This window comes from Spea bombifrons, chromosome 4, assembly GCF_027358695.1.
Source record: "Spea bombifrons isolate aSpeBom1 chromosome 4, aSpeBom1.2.pri, whole genome shotgun sequence".
Classification (NCBI taxonomy): Eukaryota; Metazoa; Chordata; class Amphibia; order Anura; family Pelobatidae; genus Spea; species Spea bombifrons.
This window is the reverse complement of record NC_071090.1, coordinates 56,380,916-56,395,741: the sequence shown is the minus strand read 5'-3', so window position 1 is coordinate 56,395,741 and position 14,826 is coordinate 56,380,916. Positions and strand designations below refer to the sequence as shown.

Genomic DNA, 14,826 nt, shown 5'->3' with positions numbered 1-14,826 from the left:
AGGTCTGTTAAAGACCTCCGATACCGCTCCCTTGTGATCCGCACGGCAACAGCTGCTGTGCGCCGGGGTTTGTTGTCAGATCCCGGCGCACAACACTGAAGCCGCGCCCACCGCTGTCCGTGCCCTCTGAACCGGAAGAAGACAGAGAAGACAGAAGAACTGAAGAAGAGGAGCGAAGAGGAGGAAAATGAGCTGTAAGGAGAAAAGAGGAAAGGTAGGAAAACATTCAGTGAGAGTGGATTGGTGTATGTGTGGATTGGTATATATGTGTGGATTGGTATATGTGTGTGGATTGGTATATGTGTGTGGATTGGTATATGTGTGTGGATTGGTGTATATGTGTGGATTGGTGTATATGTGTGGATTGGTGTATATGTGTGGATTGGTGTACGTGTGGATTGGTATACGTGTGGATTGGTAAGTGTGTGAGAGTGATGGGTGTTATGCTGTACCATTTCCAATGTCTTTTTCATGATCTAATTATGCTCTAAAAGTACATCATAACTCCCATTACTCTATACTGTTCCATACAGAGGCAGAGGCCTTGCACCCCCACCACAGGACTCCTGAAAGGTAAGTGAACTTCAAAGAGGGAGAGGGTAGATAGTTAGGAGGGGGTAGTTGCGGCGGGCTTAAGGGGCTCTGTGTTAATGCGGCCATATAGGACCAGTCAGTCTAGTCCTGACTGGACCTATTTTAAGGTGGGGGCCTGGAGCTGCAGCTCCATCAGCCCCTAAGTCAATCCTGCCCTGGCACAGGCGTGGTCGCAGTTGCTGCTTGCTCCGGCAACAAGGTAAGTAGGGTGAGGGAGGGGGGTTAGATAGTGAGAAAGGGGGAGAGGGGATAGATAGAGGCGGAACATATTGAGAAGTGGGAAGGGGGTTACAAAGTGGGAAGGGGGTTACATAGTGAAAAGGGGAAACATAGTGAGAAGGGGCAGATAAGATGTAGAGAGGGGGTAGAATGCGTATGAGATTGCATTAATGAATGTGTTAATGATTTGTGTGAATGATTAAATGCAAAGATGGTACGGGAGGCTTTAACAATAAATAAATAAATAAATATGGGCTGCTCAGGCTTAAATGCCCGGGCCTATTTTTTGTCCCAGTCCGGGCCTGCCCGGAGGCCTCCCTTTGCAGGATGTGGGCAGAAAGTCCCGCTGCTGTCAGTGGGTGGTCAAGCCGCCATCGCAGGTGGTCCTGCTGACATCAGTGGATGGTCCAGATGCTGTTGGTGGCCCCAATGATGTTAAAGGCGTTCCCACTGATGTCAGTGAGCGTTCCTACTGATGTTGTTGGAAACACAGTTATTTAACTGGGAAATGGGCCAGGAGGAGGATGGCAAACAGGAGACCAAGAGAAGTTGAGCCCCAGGTATTACTGTAAGGCAGTGGCCATTAGGCGTTTGCCTGGTGTGTCCCATGGCCAGTCTGGGCCTGATTTTATTTATTTATATAAGGGTGAGCAAGTCTCCACTCACTCAGTCCAAAAATAATTTTGATGATGTTACCAAATATATTAATATATTAGTAATTTGGTTGGGGATTCATTAGGGTAGAAGCAAAGTAACATACTTTCAACACTATATCTTTTGTTGATGGGGCTATAGTCTGTTTCCCCATGCTAACGGCTTATATTGATGACTTACATGGCTTTAACTGGAGCATTTGGAATTTATGTGTACACCTGCATTACAAAAAGTAAATAAACAAATTAGCCAATATTAAATATATTGCCAATACTATTGGAGGTAAACAATAAATAAAAAATAATATATATATATATATATATTTATTTATGTATATATAAACATAATAATAAAAAATATTTACTTTACCCTATGATTTTTTTCATTAACAAAACCACCTACTGATGGTACATGAAATACTACTGTTCTTCTAAATAAAAGTAGATTTTTTTCTATGTTATAGGAACCATATTGTCACTTCTCACAATGTACAAATACATTCAAGGTGGCTATGAGCCCCTTGCATGGGAAGGACATGGCAGATAACACAGCCAATAACATTCTTCACAGTAAGGGCTATAAAGCTCTGCAATATACTATTGTTGATGCAAAGATTATTCTGGCTGTATATATAGTTGTGTAAGGGTTTTTCTTACTTCTTTGCTTGGTGTCATCACATCAATACAGTTAGGGATATCCTAGAAGGTTTAACTCGATGGACATTTTTGTCTTTTTTTTCCAACCTTACTATAGAACTACAATTTCGAGAAATCAATAGGCTCATTATGTTTTTGACTTCAACATACTTCAGTAAAACTACACGTTTTATGAATGAATGTTCCCTTTAGCCATCTTAGGATATAAATAAAACAGTAAATTATACCATATTCTAGTCCATTTTTGTATCAGGTGCATTTCTGCTTTTCTTCATAGTAATGAAAGCTATATTGCTGAACTTACATGTCCCTGTTCAATACACGCTTGGGCCTATGAGCAAAGACGTCTTTTACTAAAACTCTTTTATGATTTAACCTTTTAAAGTATGCTGTACTATCAAAAAGATATCAAAAAGATAAAAGAATAAAAAGCTACATTATCCTATATAAATGCAAATTTGAAACATTAATGAGTCCTTGTGTAACAATTATTATGTTTCTATAAACATTACTGTATTGGGAATGTGCTGTTTTCAGTGAGAGCTATTTTGTATTTAAATTAGGGGCTTATTAACTAAACCTTTAGCTGTGTGTTAGTTGAGGTGTAATGAAGTATTCCATCTCACCAAATTAACTGCATTATGTATGGCCAACCATAGTGTATTACACAAATGAAGGGCATCTTTGGACCTACACAATCCATAATCCAACATTTCAAGTCATTCCACTAACTATGCATAGGGTAAGGCCAACTCAGCCCATTTTTCCAGTGTTGATCCATCCACACTGAAGTTGGTGAGTTGTAATGTTTTGTCTTACCTGAATGTATGATGTTGGCAATAACTGATCATTTAAAAATGTTATTACAGTTTCTGACGGAATACAAAACGCATCAGTATTAGTTGATGTGTAATATTCCCCCCAAATCCTACATTTTACAGTTATATATGCTAAATAAACCAATATACCGTATTTTCATTACAAATTAAGATAAGCAATTCTGTGTATACAATGGTGCTAGCAACAGTAACTTTTGTCAGGATCTGCATAATTAATAGACTTGTGCAAATAGACCAAAAACAATTTGGGCAAGTTTTTGTCCCATTTTTCAGACAATGAATTTTGTTTCCAGTCATTTCCGTTTTTACAAAATGCTGGGCGTATTCCCAGTTGCAAATGAAAATCGTCACTCATTCACTCTCACACACTCTCTCATGCTTTCACACACACATTCTCTTAAGTTCTCTCAGACACTCAGTCACTATTTCTTACAGTATCTCAAACTATCAATGTCTCTCTATGAGGAGAGGCTGTCCCATGGCTCTGCCCTTTTGTGGAATAAGATAAATTCATGAAGAAAGAGAAACATTTCTGCACCCTTGTTTATCTGCTAATTTGTCTGCATTATTCTGGTATCTTGGAGTACTACCACAAAAAGGCAGAGCCTCTCCGCATTCCTCCAATCGGAGGACAGACTGTGTCTGGAGGCTCCACCCTTTTGCAGAAGTGCTTAGCCTCCCTATGTAGCCTCCCTGGTTCACATAGAAAAGAACAAAGAAAAAGACACAGAGAACAAAAAGAGGCAAGAAAAAAAATCGGAGCTGCAAAAAAGGAGGCAGAGACATGAAAGCAGTTGGCGGAGAATGTAGGGAGACATGCAGAGGGAGTGTGAGAGACTTTGAATGAGAGTGTGAGAGAGAATGTAAGAGCGTGAGCATCATTGAGAGTGAAAAAGCTATGGAAAAATCAGAGCTCTCTATTTCAGTTTAATTTGTTTTGTTTGGGTCCCTTATAACTTTCAGAAAAAACACTCAAATTTCATACAAATCTGAATGCACAAGTCAGATAATTAATTTGTCTAAAGCTCATCTAAGGAGGTTGTTGATTGAAAGGGTGGAGGTTGGATCTGAACAGGAAACTTGATAGTTCTGTTGGGTATGCCACATATAGGCCCTCAGCTAGGGTAAAGTAGTTCCTTCAATTTAAACAAAATATTAAAAAAAACAATTATACTCATTTACAGACATAACATGCAAGCTATATGTAGTTTCCATAATTTAATGTAATTATGATAAGAGTATTTTTTAAACATTTGCCTGTTTAAAAAACATACATAAAACCATAAAACATACATAAAACACAATACGCTTATTTTGGTTGCAATATACATTTTTCGTGATTTATTCCCTTAATAGAGTTGCTGGTAAATCATAAGTCTATTTTCTTAAGTTTCGCACAGTGTTTTTATCTTATTTTTTCCTTTTTGGCAGATGTATATCCAGACCACTACTTTGACAGTCTCCATGAGTCTAAGTGCTTCTGTATCCTTGGGTATGCTCTATATGCCCAAAGTTTACATTATCATCTTTCATCCGGAGCAAAATGTGCAAAAGAGAAAAAGGAGCTTCAAGGCAGTAGTGACAGCCGCTACCATGCAAAGCAAACTGATCCAAAAAGGGAACGACCGACCTAATGGGGAAGTGAAAACAGAGCTCTGTGAAAGTCTTGAAACCAACTGTAAGTCTTTCTTTTCTTAAGGTAAACTCGTTTAGAAGATTTTTAGATATAGGTATTCATTTCTTAGACATGTGCTGTGTAATTGGAAAAGACGCTTGCTATATATTGTGTGAATTAACACATTTAATGACTCTGAAAGCTCTCCGAGAGTCCCACCTTAAAATTAACCTGCATATATATATATATATATATATATATATATATATATATATATATATATATATATAATTTTACACAGTAGTGGCCCTGAAGTCACAAGTATAACTGTATAAGCGTGACAGTTCAACATATTTATTGTGTTCACAACATACTGGTCTTTTAAATAACATTCTAAAAAAAGTTTATTAAACCAGTGGAAGTTAAATAAGAATAACCAATACAGATTAAAACAGAGAAAACTAATCATGGGTCATGTTTTAATGGTGCTATCTGTATATTAAAAATGTATTACTTAAACACTGCATACATTTAGAATTATTAGTAATTAGTCACCAATAAAATATTCATCAAGATATTATTTTCTGTAAGTATAGTTTATTCATGGCATTAGAACATGGTTTAACCATGTCAAGATTATCAACATGTACAGAGTCCTTTATTGTAAAATAAATTTGATGAAGCTGTGGGAAGTGGTAAAATGCACCTTGGGTGAATTGCTTGCCTACCTGCTTGCTGGAAAATTATAACGATGTGAGGAATGTTTTGTTTTTTAATTCATGATGAAACTCACAGCACATACAACTGCCATTCTAGATGGGCTATATAGGGACATCAAAAACGACCAATTAAAAACGACCAATTAAAGATTTTCTGTAAAATAATGCAAAAAAGGTTAAGGGACTATTTCTGTACACAGTTTATACAAATGATTTGTGACACATGTAGAAGTTATTTGAGCCTATTTTGCACTACTAAAACAGCCCAGAGGCCCTGACGAAGATAACTGTTAGCGAAACGTGCATCTGGCTCTTTTCTCTTTTTACGGAGCGTAATGGGAGCATAATTAACTTTTTAGACTCCTCTCGTCTCTTGATGATGGCCTCCTTATATGGTCTCTTCCTTATTTTTTAGTTCAGATCTTAATCAGAGTTGCTACTATTTAATTACTATGTTACCACTAGATAAGGAATAGTAACCTTTTAAATCATCAAACTGTGAGGTGAATCTGTAGTTTTAACTTCTTCCTTGCCATTTTCGCACTGCTCTACCTACAGGACGTATAAAACCCTAATAATGAAAAGGTTAAATTAAATAAATTTTCTGTTGGGTTGCTAGAATCTATGTCTTGCTATCAGGGTTGCAGCAGTAGCTTGAAGCAGGAGGTGCTACCTCTTGTCAGGTATCCATATCAGGTGGTCTGCAGTAGTAAATAAGCAGGACCCCTAGACAGAAGCAGCAGACAAAATCAAAAATAGTCCAAAAGTTCAAGGCAGGTGGCAATAATCCAAAGAGAGGGTCAAGCAAGAGGTCAAGCGTAAAAGCAAACAGAGTAATCCAGAAGACAAGCAAGAGATCAAATACCAGGTAATCTAAAATAGGTACTGTAGTGTAGCAAAGTGGGTAAGAACACACAGAACCAAAGAAAAGATGGTTATCTATTAACATTTGTGTTACCCAGAGATTCAGGCATCATTAATGCATATGGCATAAGGAAACCTTTTTCTCAAAAATTCACTAATACTTTGCGGAGGCATTTTGATAGTTAGAGTTAAATGTAAAATGTTTTGACTCTTAATGGTCAATTTTAATAATATGTAGGCTGTGTATTAGTCTCAGCTAATTGTAATAGTTTTACTTGTCAACAAAAAACAGAAACATTTGTGCATCCAAATTGCTCAAAATTAAAAACATTGCCTCAGAAATGTCCAGTTTTACCTTAATAATTAATAGCCCATAATACTATAGCAACTGTTGCAAGCAATGAAATAACATTGAATGCTGGAGGCAAACCCTTGTACAGGTGCATTCCTTTATTACCAGAAACTACAAAAAATTTGATTAAATCTGTTTCTTTTGTTTCCAGTTTTAAATGCCCAGTGTCTACACACCCAATGATTTTCTTATTTATACATGCTAAAAACCACAACATCAGTTTAGGAAAACATAATTTTATAACATTTACATTTCATAGTATTTTTAAATACTGTATATTTTTCATAACGTAATTTATATTTTTTATTATTATTTTTTGTAGCAAAGCTTCATGTATGAGACTTACCCCTTTAATCTAAGCTATGCATTTAGACTTCTGTTCTTTAAGCTATAATGCATAATTTATGAAACAGCTGCTCTTGGCAGAAAATCTGCCTTCCCAAGTTTATGAGCACAGTATGACATTCAGAGAAGAATATACGGCAGATCTAGTAATTATATAATATATATGATCTCATCAAAATTTTGCATTTAATAGTTCTATCTACATTGCTTATAACAAGTGCCATGAAAATGATGACCGCGATGTATAATACATGAATTAAGATTCATGCAAAAACAAGGCAAAAACAATACGTTTCATAAAAAAGAGAAAAACTTAAACCTATTTATACAAAGCACATTTCTCTCAATATTTATTTATATTATCATTATTTCCTAAACTACAGCACCATGTTCTACTATTTGAATGTTTTTCTAGGCCAGTATAGTCAGTGGCGTTAAGACATTGTTTAGCTGGTCTTTTTTTTTCAATCAGTTAATCTAACCATGTCTTAGATTCTGCTTCTATTCAAGCAGTCTACCATTTTGTGTCTATTCAAGTAGCTGTAAACGTGAATGTGCTTCCTGGTAGATGGCAAACACACCATGTGATCTCAATAAACAAAGTAGAACTCTAGTAGCTATGTGTAAAACGTCATTGTGTTGCAATGTTTGGAAAGTGGTCATATCATCATAGCAACCGAAGTAATGTTTCTGCAGATTGGACAGGTGATAAGACCATATTTACAACTTTATCTAAAGACTCAGACACAGCCTCAGATCCCTTCATAATGAGTCAGGTATTCTGAACAATTCTGTTTGGAACTACCGTATTTCCCCAAGTATAAGACGCACCTTAATTTTGGGGGCGGGAATTTTTTGTAAAAAAATATTACATAAAGTTATTGTACTGGCTGCCTGGGCATGATATGAATGTGATTGATGTTAGCTGCTAGGAATTGTTAGCAATCACACTCCTATCATGCTCAGGCAGCCAGTACATGCACATCACTTTCAGCCTCCCTGTGCCCCCTACACACGGATCCATGCTAACACACACACACACATACATTCATTCATTCATTTACTTCCCCACCTTACCTGAACTGCAGATCTTCTGCTGCCGCTCGCAGACTTCCATGTGGGCCGCTGTTTCCCCTCTGCCTTGCTCGAGCAGGAACAGGAACTGAGCGGAGTCATGTGATGCAATGTGCATTCACGTGACTCCACTGGGTTCCTGTGTTGCCGTGGCGGATCAAGAGACGCTGCTGAGCAAAACAGGTAAGCAGCAGGTCCCCTTTCCGGTCCCCTTTTTAGTAAAAAGAAAATTTTTCTAAAAAAGGTGCATCTTATACATGGGGAAATACGGTATATTGTTATATTACTTTTTATTAAGAGGGTATCAGCAAATTCCATAGCACAATTACAGTGAGAATAAAAAATCTTAAAATAAACTGACAATATACAAACATGAACAGAAATTAAGATACACTTATATAGAAGAATGTGATTGTACAATCTATTAAGAGGTTGTGGGCAAAAAAGAAAGGGACTGCTAGGACAAGGGTGACTTAATTGTAGAGAGTAGGTTATGAGTAGAAGAAGGCAGACTGTAGATCTTGAGGGTGGGGAAACAGAATGCAGTTTGTTTAAAGTTTGATTTGCAAATAATGCAAATGGCACAATTGAAATCCTGGAGATGCAAAAGGTAAGGCGTGGGATTGGTTTGTGAGAAGTTGTTAGAGCATAGATAGCATAGATAACAGATATAGGGGTGTAGTGTTAAGTGCAATGTAATTAATAGCATTGGGGACCAGTAAGGTGATTGGCACAGGAGGACAACAGAGACTATTAGGCAGGTCTCTTCAGAATGGATCAGAGTGGTGAAAGGCAGCAGAGGCTAGTTAACAAGGAGTTCTAATGCAGATGGGATTTGACAAGGGTGTGAGTATTTTAATTTCATGAGTGGCTGGAAGACTGTGATGGAAGGATGAGGAGAAAGAGATAGAGTGTGAAAGGGACAATGTGAAGAGAGAAAATATTCTAACACCCCGTTGTCTGTCACAGGTGTAGTGTTGTGCTATACATGTAGGAAGAGAAGTGGTATTGTAACAACTTTAGTTATGTTTGGAACAATAATCCAAATCAGTCATTGCATCAGTCATTACCCTTCTAATGTTTTAAAATTGTAGACTCAAAATGCCACAGTAGGTTAGAATCCTGCATTATGTTTATTTTTATCTTCAAGCAACCAAAAATGTGACAGTAAAGAAAGAGAAAAATACTACTTTAAGGCAAATTAGAATGTGATCAATACTCAAATCAATTTCTTAGCACTTAATTTGGATGCCTTCCAGCAACAGAGATTTACAAATAGCTACATTTCAGTTAACTGAGCAGACCTCAATTAACCTTTGTTGTAAAAGAGGTTTGTCACTAAACAAAACACATTAAAGAGTAAAGCAAATTAGCAAGAAACTTTCTTTAGAATATCACAATGCAAGATCACAGTTTGGCTCAGCTATACTCACGTGGCAGTGTTATTTCTTTAATAGTCTGTGAATACAGTATATTGCTTATTAACCCCTTGATGACAATTGAAGTGCCAGGACTGTCATGACTTCAAACAGTGTTGCTGTAATGCCTCGATGTCAAGGCATTCAGCAACACCGAGATCGGCATCAGGGGCCGTGTCTGGCCCCTCCCGGGGCATCAACGTCTGCCATACACTGTATGGCGGCGGAAGCCCGTTTTAAAAGAGCGAGGCATTCAGCGACACCGAACACCCACCCCAGGAAAAGAAAAGATTTGAAAATAGTTCTCAGGAGGGTCTCTCCAGACCCTCCTGAGAACTCTGGCTCCCCTTGCAGTTTGAATACAGGTACTGCATTCAACCATGCAAGTCAATGGAGCCTAGCTTTCTAATCACAATGTGATTAGTAAAATAAATGTAAAAAAATTAATAATTTTTTAAAAAAAAGTTAAAAAAAGAACCTTGCAGTTCCAAAAAAACAGAAAACTATATATATATATATATATATATATATATATATATATATATATATATATATATACATATATATATATATATATACATACATATATATATATATATATATATACATACATATATATATATATATATATATATATATATATATATATATATATATATATATATATATATATAAGTCCTGAAATTAGTGCTTTGCTTTATTTTCTCACATGGAAAGAGTTAAAATACTGGCATGTTATATGTCCATGGGGTGTCTACTTTGAAAAAATGAATGTGGACTTCACAACCCGACAACCCCATGCATGTGGGGTATCACTGTACTCAGGAGATGTTGCTGAACACATATGTGACAGTGTCATATACCAGGACCTGTTAATTCATACCTAAAGTACAACGTGTGTGGGAAAAATACACACAAAAATACCACTGTGTGAATCCAAAGAGTTAAAATACCAGTATTTGAAATACCCTGGGGTGTCTAGTTTTCAAAAATATGTGGTTTTATAGGGCACACTGAATTGGCCAGGAGATAAGCAGTGGATCGCCAGATGTCAAAGTTCAACATTGAAAAATGAACATGCCCCAAATGCGGCCCTTTTTGTCCTAAAACAGCCATGCAAACCCATGCATGGGTGGTATCACTGTACTCAGGAGATGTTACTGAACACACATATGGATGTTGTGTGACAGTGACTTATACCAGGACCTGTTAATTCATACATGAATTAAAATTAAAAAAAAGACACAAAAAAATGACTACCACAAAGTTTGACAAATACTGGTGGTAGAATTAGTGCATGGAAATAGCTAAAATACTAGCATTTGAAATACCCTGGGGTGTCTAGTCTTCAAAAATATATGGTTTGATGTCCACTGTTTAAACCTACAGGAGATCTATTTTAAATTTGTAAATAGATGGTATATGATCCCAGAAAGGCTCCATAAGATAAATCCAGCAAAACAAAATCTATGCTGGAGATGTCAAGGAGCCGAGGGAACATGGATTCATATCTGGTGGTCGTGCACCAAAATAACGGAGTGCTGGGACAAGATATTTAATATCATATCTTGTCTAGCAGAGAAACAGATAGACAAGTCACCAATTAGAGCATTACTACTCCAAGATTGGGAGATGATTCCGGCAAAACAAAAAAATCTGATAGATCATGTGATCCTAGCGATGCTGGTAGTTATAGCTAGAAACTGGAGGCAAAAAAAGATAATTTTCTGGATATATGTTAAAAATCAGATTCTTAATCAAAAGAATATGGAATATGGTTATTATAGAGCTAATGGGCTTATGCATAAATACTGGGAAATATGGGGAAGACTTACCTTATAAATATTTACAAATCAGAGGAGAGAAGACTAACCCACTTTGGAGATACATACATGAAATGACCTTACAGGTGCCATTTTTATGTCCATAATGTTGTCCATATTTGTCACACGCATTCATAGATAAATTGTAGCTAGACTGAATTAAGAAATTATATAGACCTCTATATATAATAGAGACCTAACGATGACCAGCAATAAGCAATTTCATATGCTGCTAATGTACTGTAAGTTATTGTCTTTTATATGTTTTTGTAGTTTTTGTATCTAAAATAAAAAAAAAAAAAAAAAAAATATATGTATGGTTTGAATTGGGGTAAATTGCATTAGACGGCTTCAAAGATACCCGGAATAGCACATGGGGAAGAATTATCAGATTTGGAAAAAAATGGTTTTGAAATAGCAAAACGCTAATTGTACTTATTGCCCCATAACATGCAGAAAAAAGCAAAAAAAAACATAAAAACATTGGGTATTTCTAAACTCAGGACAAATAGTAGAATCTATTTAGCAGGTTTTTCATTAGCTTTTATAGATGAGTAAAAGATTTTTCAAGTAAAAGTCAGAAAAATTTCTTTTTTTTCTAAATTTTTCACCGTATTTTATACTTTTTTTTTATAGTAAATGATACGATACAATCAAAATAATGACATCTAAAGAAAGCCCTTCTTGTCCTGAAAAAAAAAAAAACAATATATAACTTGTGTGGGTTCAGTAAACGGGAAAGAAGAAAATTACAGCTAAACACAAGGACCGCAGAAATTAAAACAGCCATTCTCATGAAGGGTACAAAAAATAAAATCAGCCATTGTCACGAAGGGGTTAATAAGTGAAACTTCCTAAACACAATTTCCTTACCATAGTTGCCTTATCAAGTAGTTTACTTTGTGATGTATTAAACAGCTGTAAAACATTGTTTACCCACAGGCCACGTGGATGCCATTGTAGACAATCCTGTGTATTTTGGTGACTTTCCCAGCTGAGCAATGCACTGAACTTACTGTTTATGGCAATTCTAATAAAGCTTATCCAATAAAATGATTTCATCTTCAGACTTTCATTAATTATAGTGAACCTCTGGGTATTTAACACTGAATTATTCTATTGCTTACCACACAATAGACTATAATAAGGAGTCAGGTTATTTCTGCAATAGATTGGGCTAAAATAACAGAGCCTAAACACATGGCAAATATACAGTCTGAAAACATTATATAAAAACACAATATTTTGAAATGTATTGCTTACAGTGCTAGCTCTCTTTTGTTAACAAGTCCTTAATATTACAATTTTTCCTAGAACCCTTTCTGCAATCTGTCCCAAGCTTCAGTTTGTTGTTTACTGACTCCTTAGCAAAATAGTTTTTCATCGGCATCTACCATGTAATAATACATCTGTGGTAATTCATGGTGTTATAAATGTCTAGACGAATTCCAAGTATTAATCAATGCTACAATATTAAGCATAAAGCTAACAAATAATAGGTTAAAGGTTACATGAAACTTTGGGATAACTCCTCGTAAAAGTTATTTGTGTCGGGGAGAAGCATGTTATACAAAGCATGCAAACACCAATGGGGAATGTTCCAGGTGTTATTGTTTGCAATACTAGAGATGGAAAAGGTAGACAATAATTATATTCACATTAGAATCACCTACCTTGAGCACTCTTGCCACTTCTACTTGTCTAGAGGATACAACATGAAATAAAGCTTGCAAAATGTTTGGTACAATGTTCACTTAAATGTAAAAAAAATAAATAATGCTTTTATTGAACTATTCTGTATGTATAATACAGTAACATAAGCTGCATGTCTGTATTTGATAGGAATGAGTTATTAGTATACCATTTATATCATTATTTGCGCTTTCATCTAGAATGATAGTAAAAATATTTGGTTATCATGGATGTGAGATGGTCTTCGTTTGCATGACAATGCTGTTTAAATCCTCGAGACACATCAGATTCTATGATATAATAATGGAAAGTTAATCATAGTACCCATTGGTGTTAGTGTCAATAACAATATTAATAATAATAATAATAATTATTATTATTTAGCAACAATTTTAATTATTTCCCAGTAAAATGTTAATGTTAACTTTTGGTTTTCTTATTTTTGTAATAGTGCTATAAAATGTGCAACATTAAATGTGAATACACAAAAATAGCTTGTTAATAAAGGAATATTACCAATGCATTGATAGACATTTTTAAAGCCTTCAACAGTTCTAAATTGCAATTTATTTCTCCTTTGGAGTGTACCCATTTTTATTAGTACAAATATTTGTGACCTGGATTCTTCCATCAAATTCTGCTGAATTGATGTGGTGTGACGGATTCAAGCTTACATGAATTCCTGGGAGGAACATACATTAATTGGATTCTATTTAATGTAAAAATATACCCACCTCAAGAGTAAAGAATTTTCAACTATATTAGCTGATTATACACTGATTAAAAAAGAAAACATTTTATATTGCCTTTTCAGTAAGAAAAAACTCTGAAGTAGAAAGATATGCCAGAAATTTAAAAGATAAAAATCAAAAATGTCAACTAATAAATATTGCGACATATGCATGGGTGAAAGGTCAGAGAAAATAAGGAAAATGTGGTTGCCTCCAGTAGGGATATTATAACTAATAACCTTTTTTGCTTTTTTTATAGCTTCATCTACAAAGACCACATATGTCAGCTACAGCAATCATGCAATCTGAAATTGGACAAGACATAACACCAAAGGTTTTCTGATCAACAATTCTGTAATTCAGCCAGAGAACATTACTGAAAAATTAAATATAAATGTAAAAGATATCAATAACAGAAAATGATGGATTTATTTTTAAAAAATAAAAGTGTTAAAATATTTTAAATAAAAGCAGACAAAGGAAAAGAAAATTATTGTGTCGCTGATAGAATAAATCCTATTCTTCACAGCTAAAACCCCATTGAATGAAAAACAAAAAAAGGAAAAAAAAACTGTCATATGTTACACCATAATTGTAAGTACTTTTTGTGATTTGTGTGAGTTTTCATTCCTGTCCTATATTGTTCTACCTGTATAGGAAATGAGTTTGTGCATTGTAATGGCTGATTGACATGATGCCCTGGGTTGTGTTACATAAATGCAATGGTTTAAGCATGCAAATTTTTCTACAAAAAGATATTTCTAACAATAAAGGAATGTTTTGCAAATGGTGAGACTTGTTTTTCTTTTTTTTTTAAAGTTTTACAAAAGTGTACTTTGTTTGGACTAGAGCTAACAGTAAACCATTTTCCAGAATCTCAGGCAAGGAAGAATATGGAGGAAAAAATATTTTATCTGCCAAGTCATTTACATTATATTGAACATTTTCTGGGTAATGTAATGTTTTGTTTAACTGATATCTACATGTAGTACTTGAAGCGTTGCAAAGCATACTGGCCATATTTTACATGTGCAAATTATTCATGGTCTGGTTGTCATGCAAAGTGCTTTACAAGGAGTCATATAAGGGACTGGCCTACATACTGCATGTATGGCTTGCTGCAGCCTAGATGAGTAAAACACCAAAAACAGCCCTGTCTGATGTGTGTGTGGCCTTCTAATGTCCAATGTTCCTGTGGTCCTAGTGCAATTATTTCTGTTGTCCCAGTTGA

The 14,826-nt window shown here is 35.4% G+C and overlaps 1 protein-coding gene across 1 annotated transcript in view; it reads left to right on the top strand.

Moving 5' to 3' along the window:
- Positions 1–14,382, top strand: part of GRM8 (glutamate metabotropic receptor 8) — a 366,995-nt gene extending 352,613 nt beyond the window's left edge. Inside the window, exons 10-11 of the mRNA XM_053465208.1 lie at positions 4,394–4,640; positions 13,855–14,382. Of these exons, the coding sequence (XP_053321183.1) occupies positions 4,394–4,640; positions 13,855–13,904 (297 nt within the window). The 3' untranslated portion in view covers positions 13,905–14,382. The remainder of the gene's footprint in view (positions 1–4,393; positions 4,641–13,854) is intronic.
- Positions 14,383–14,826: the final 444 nt, after the last annotated feature.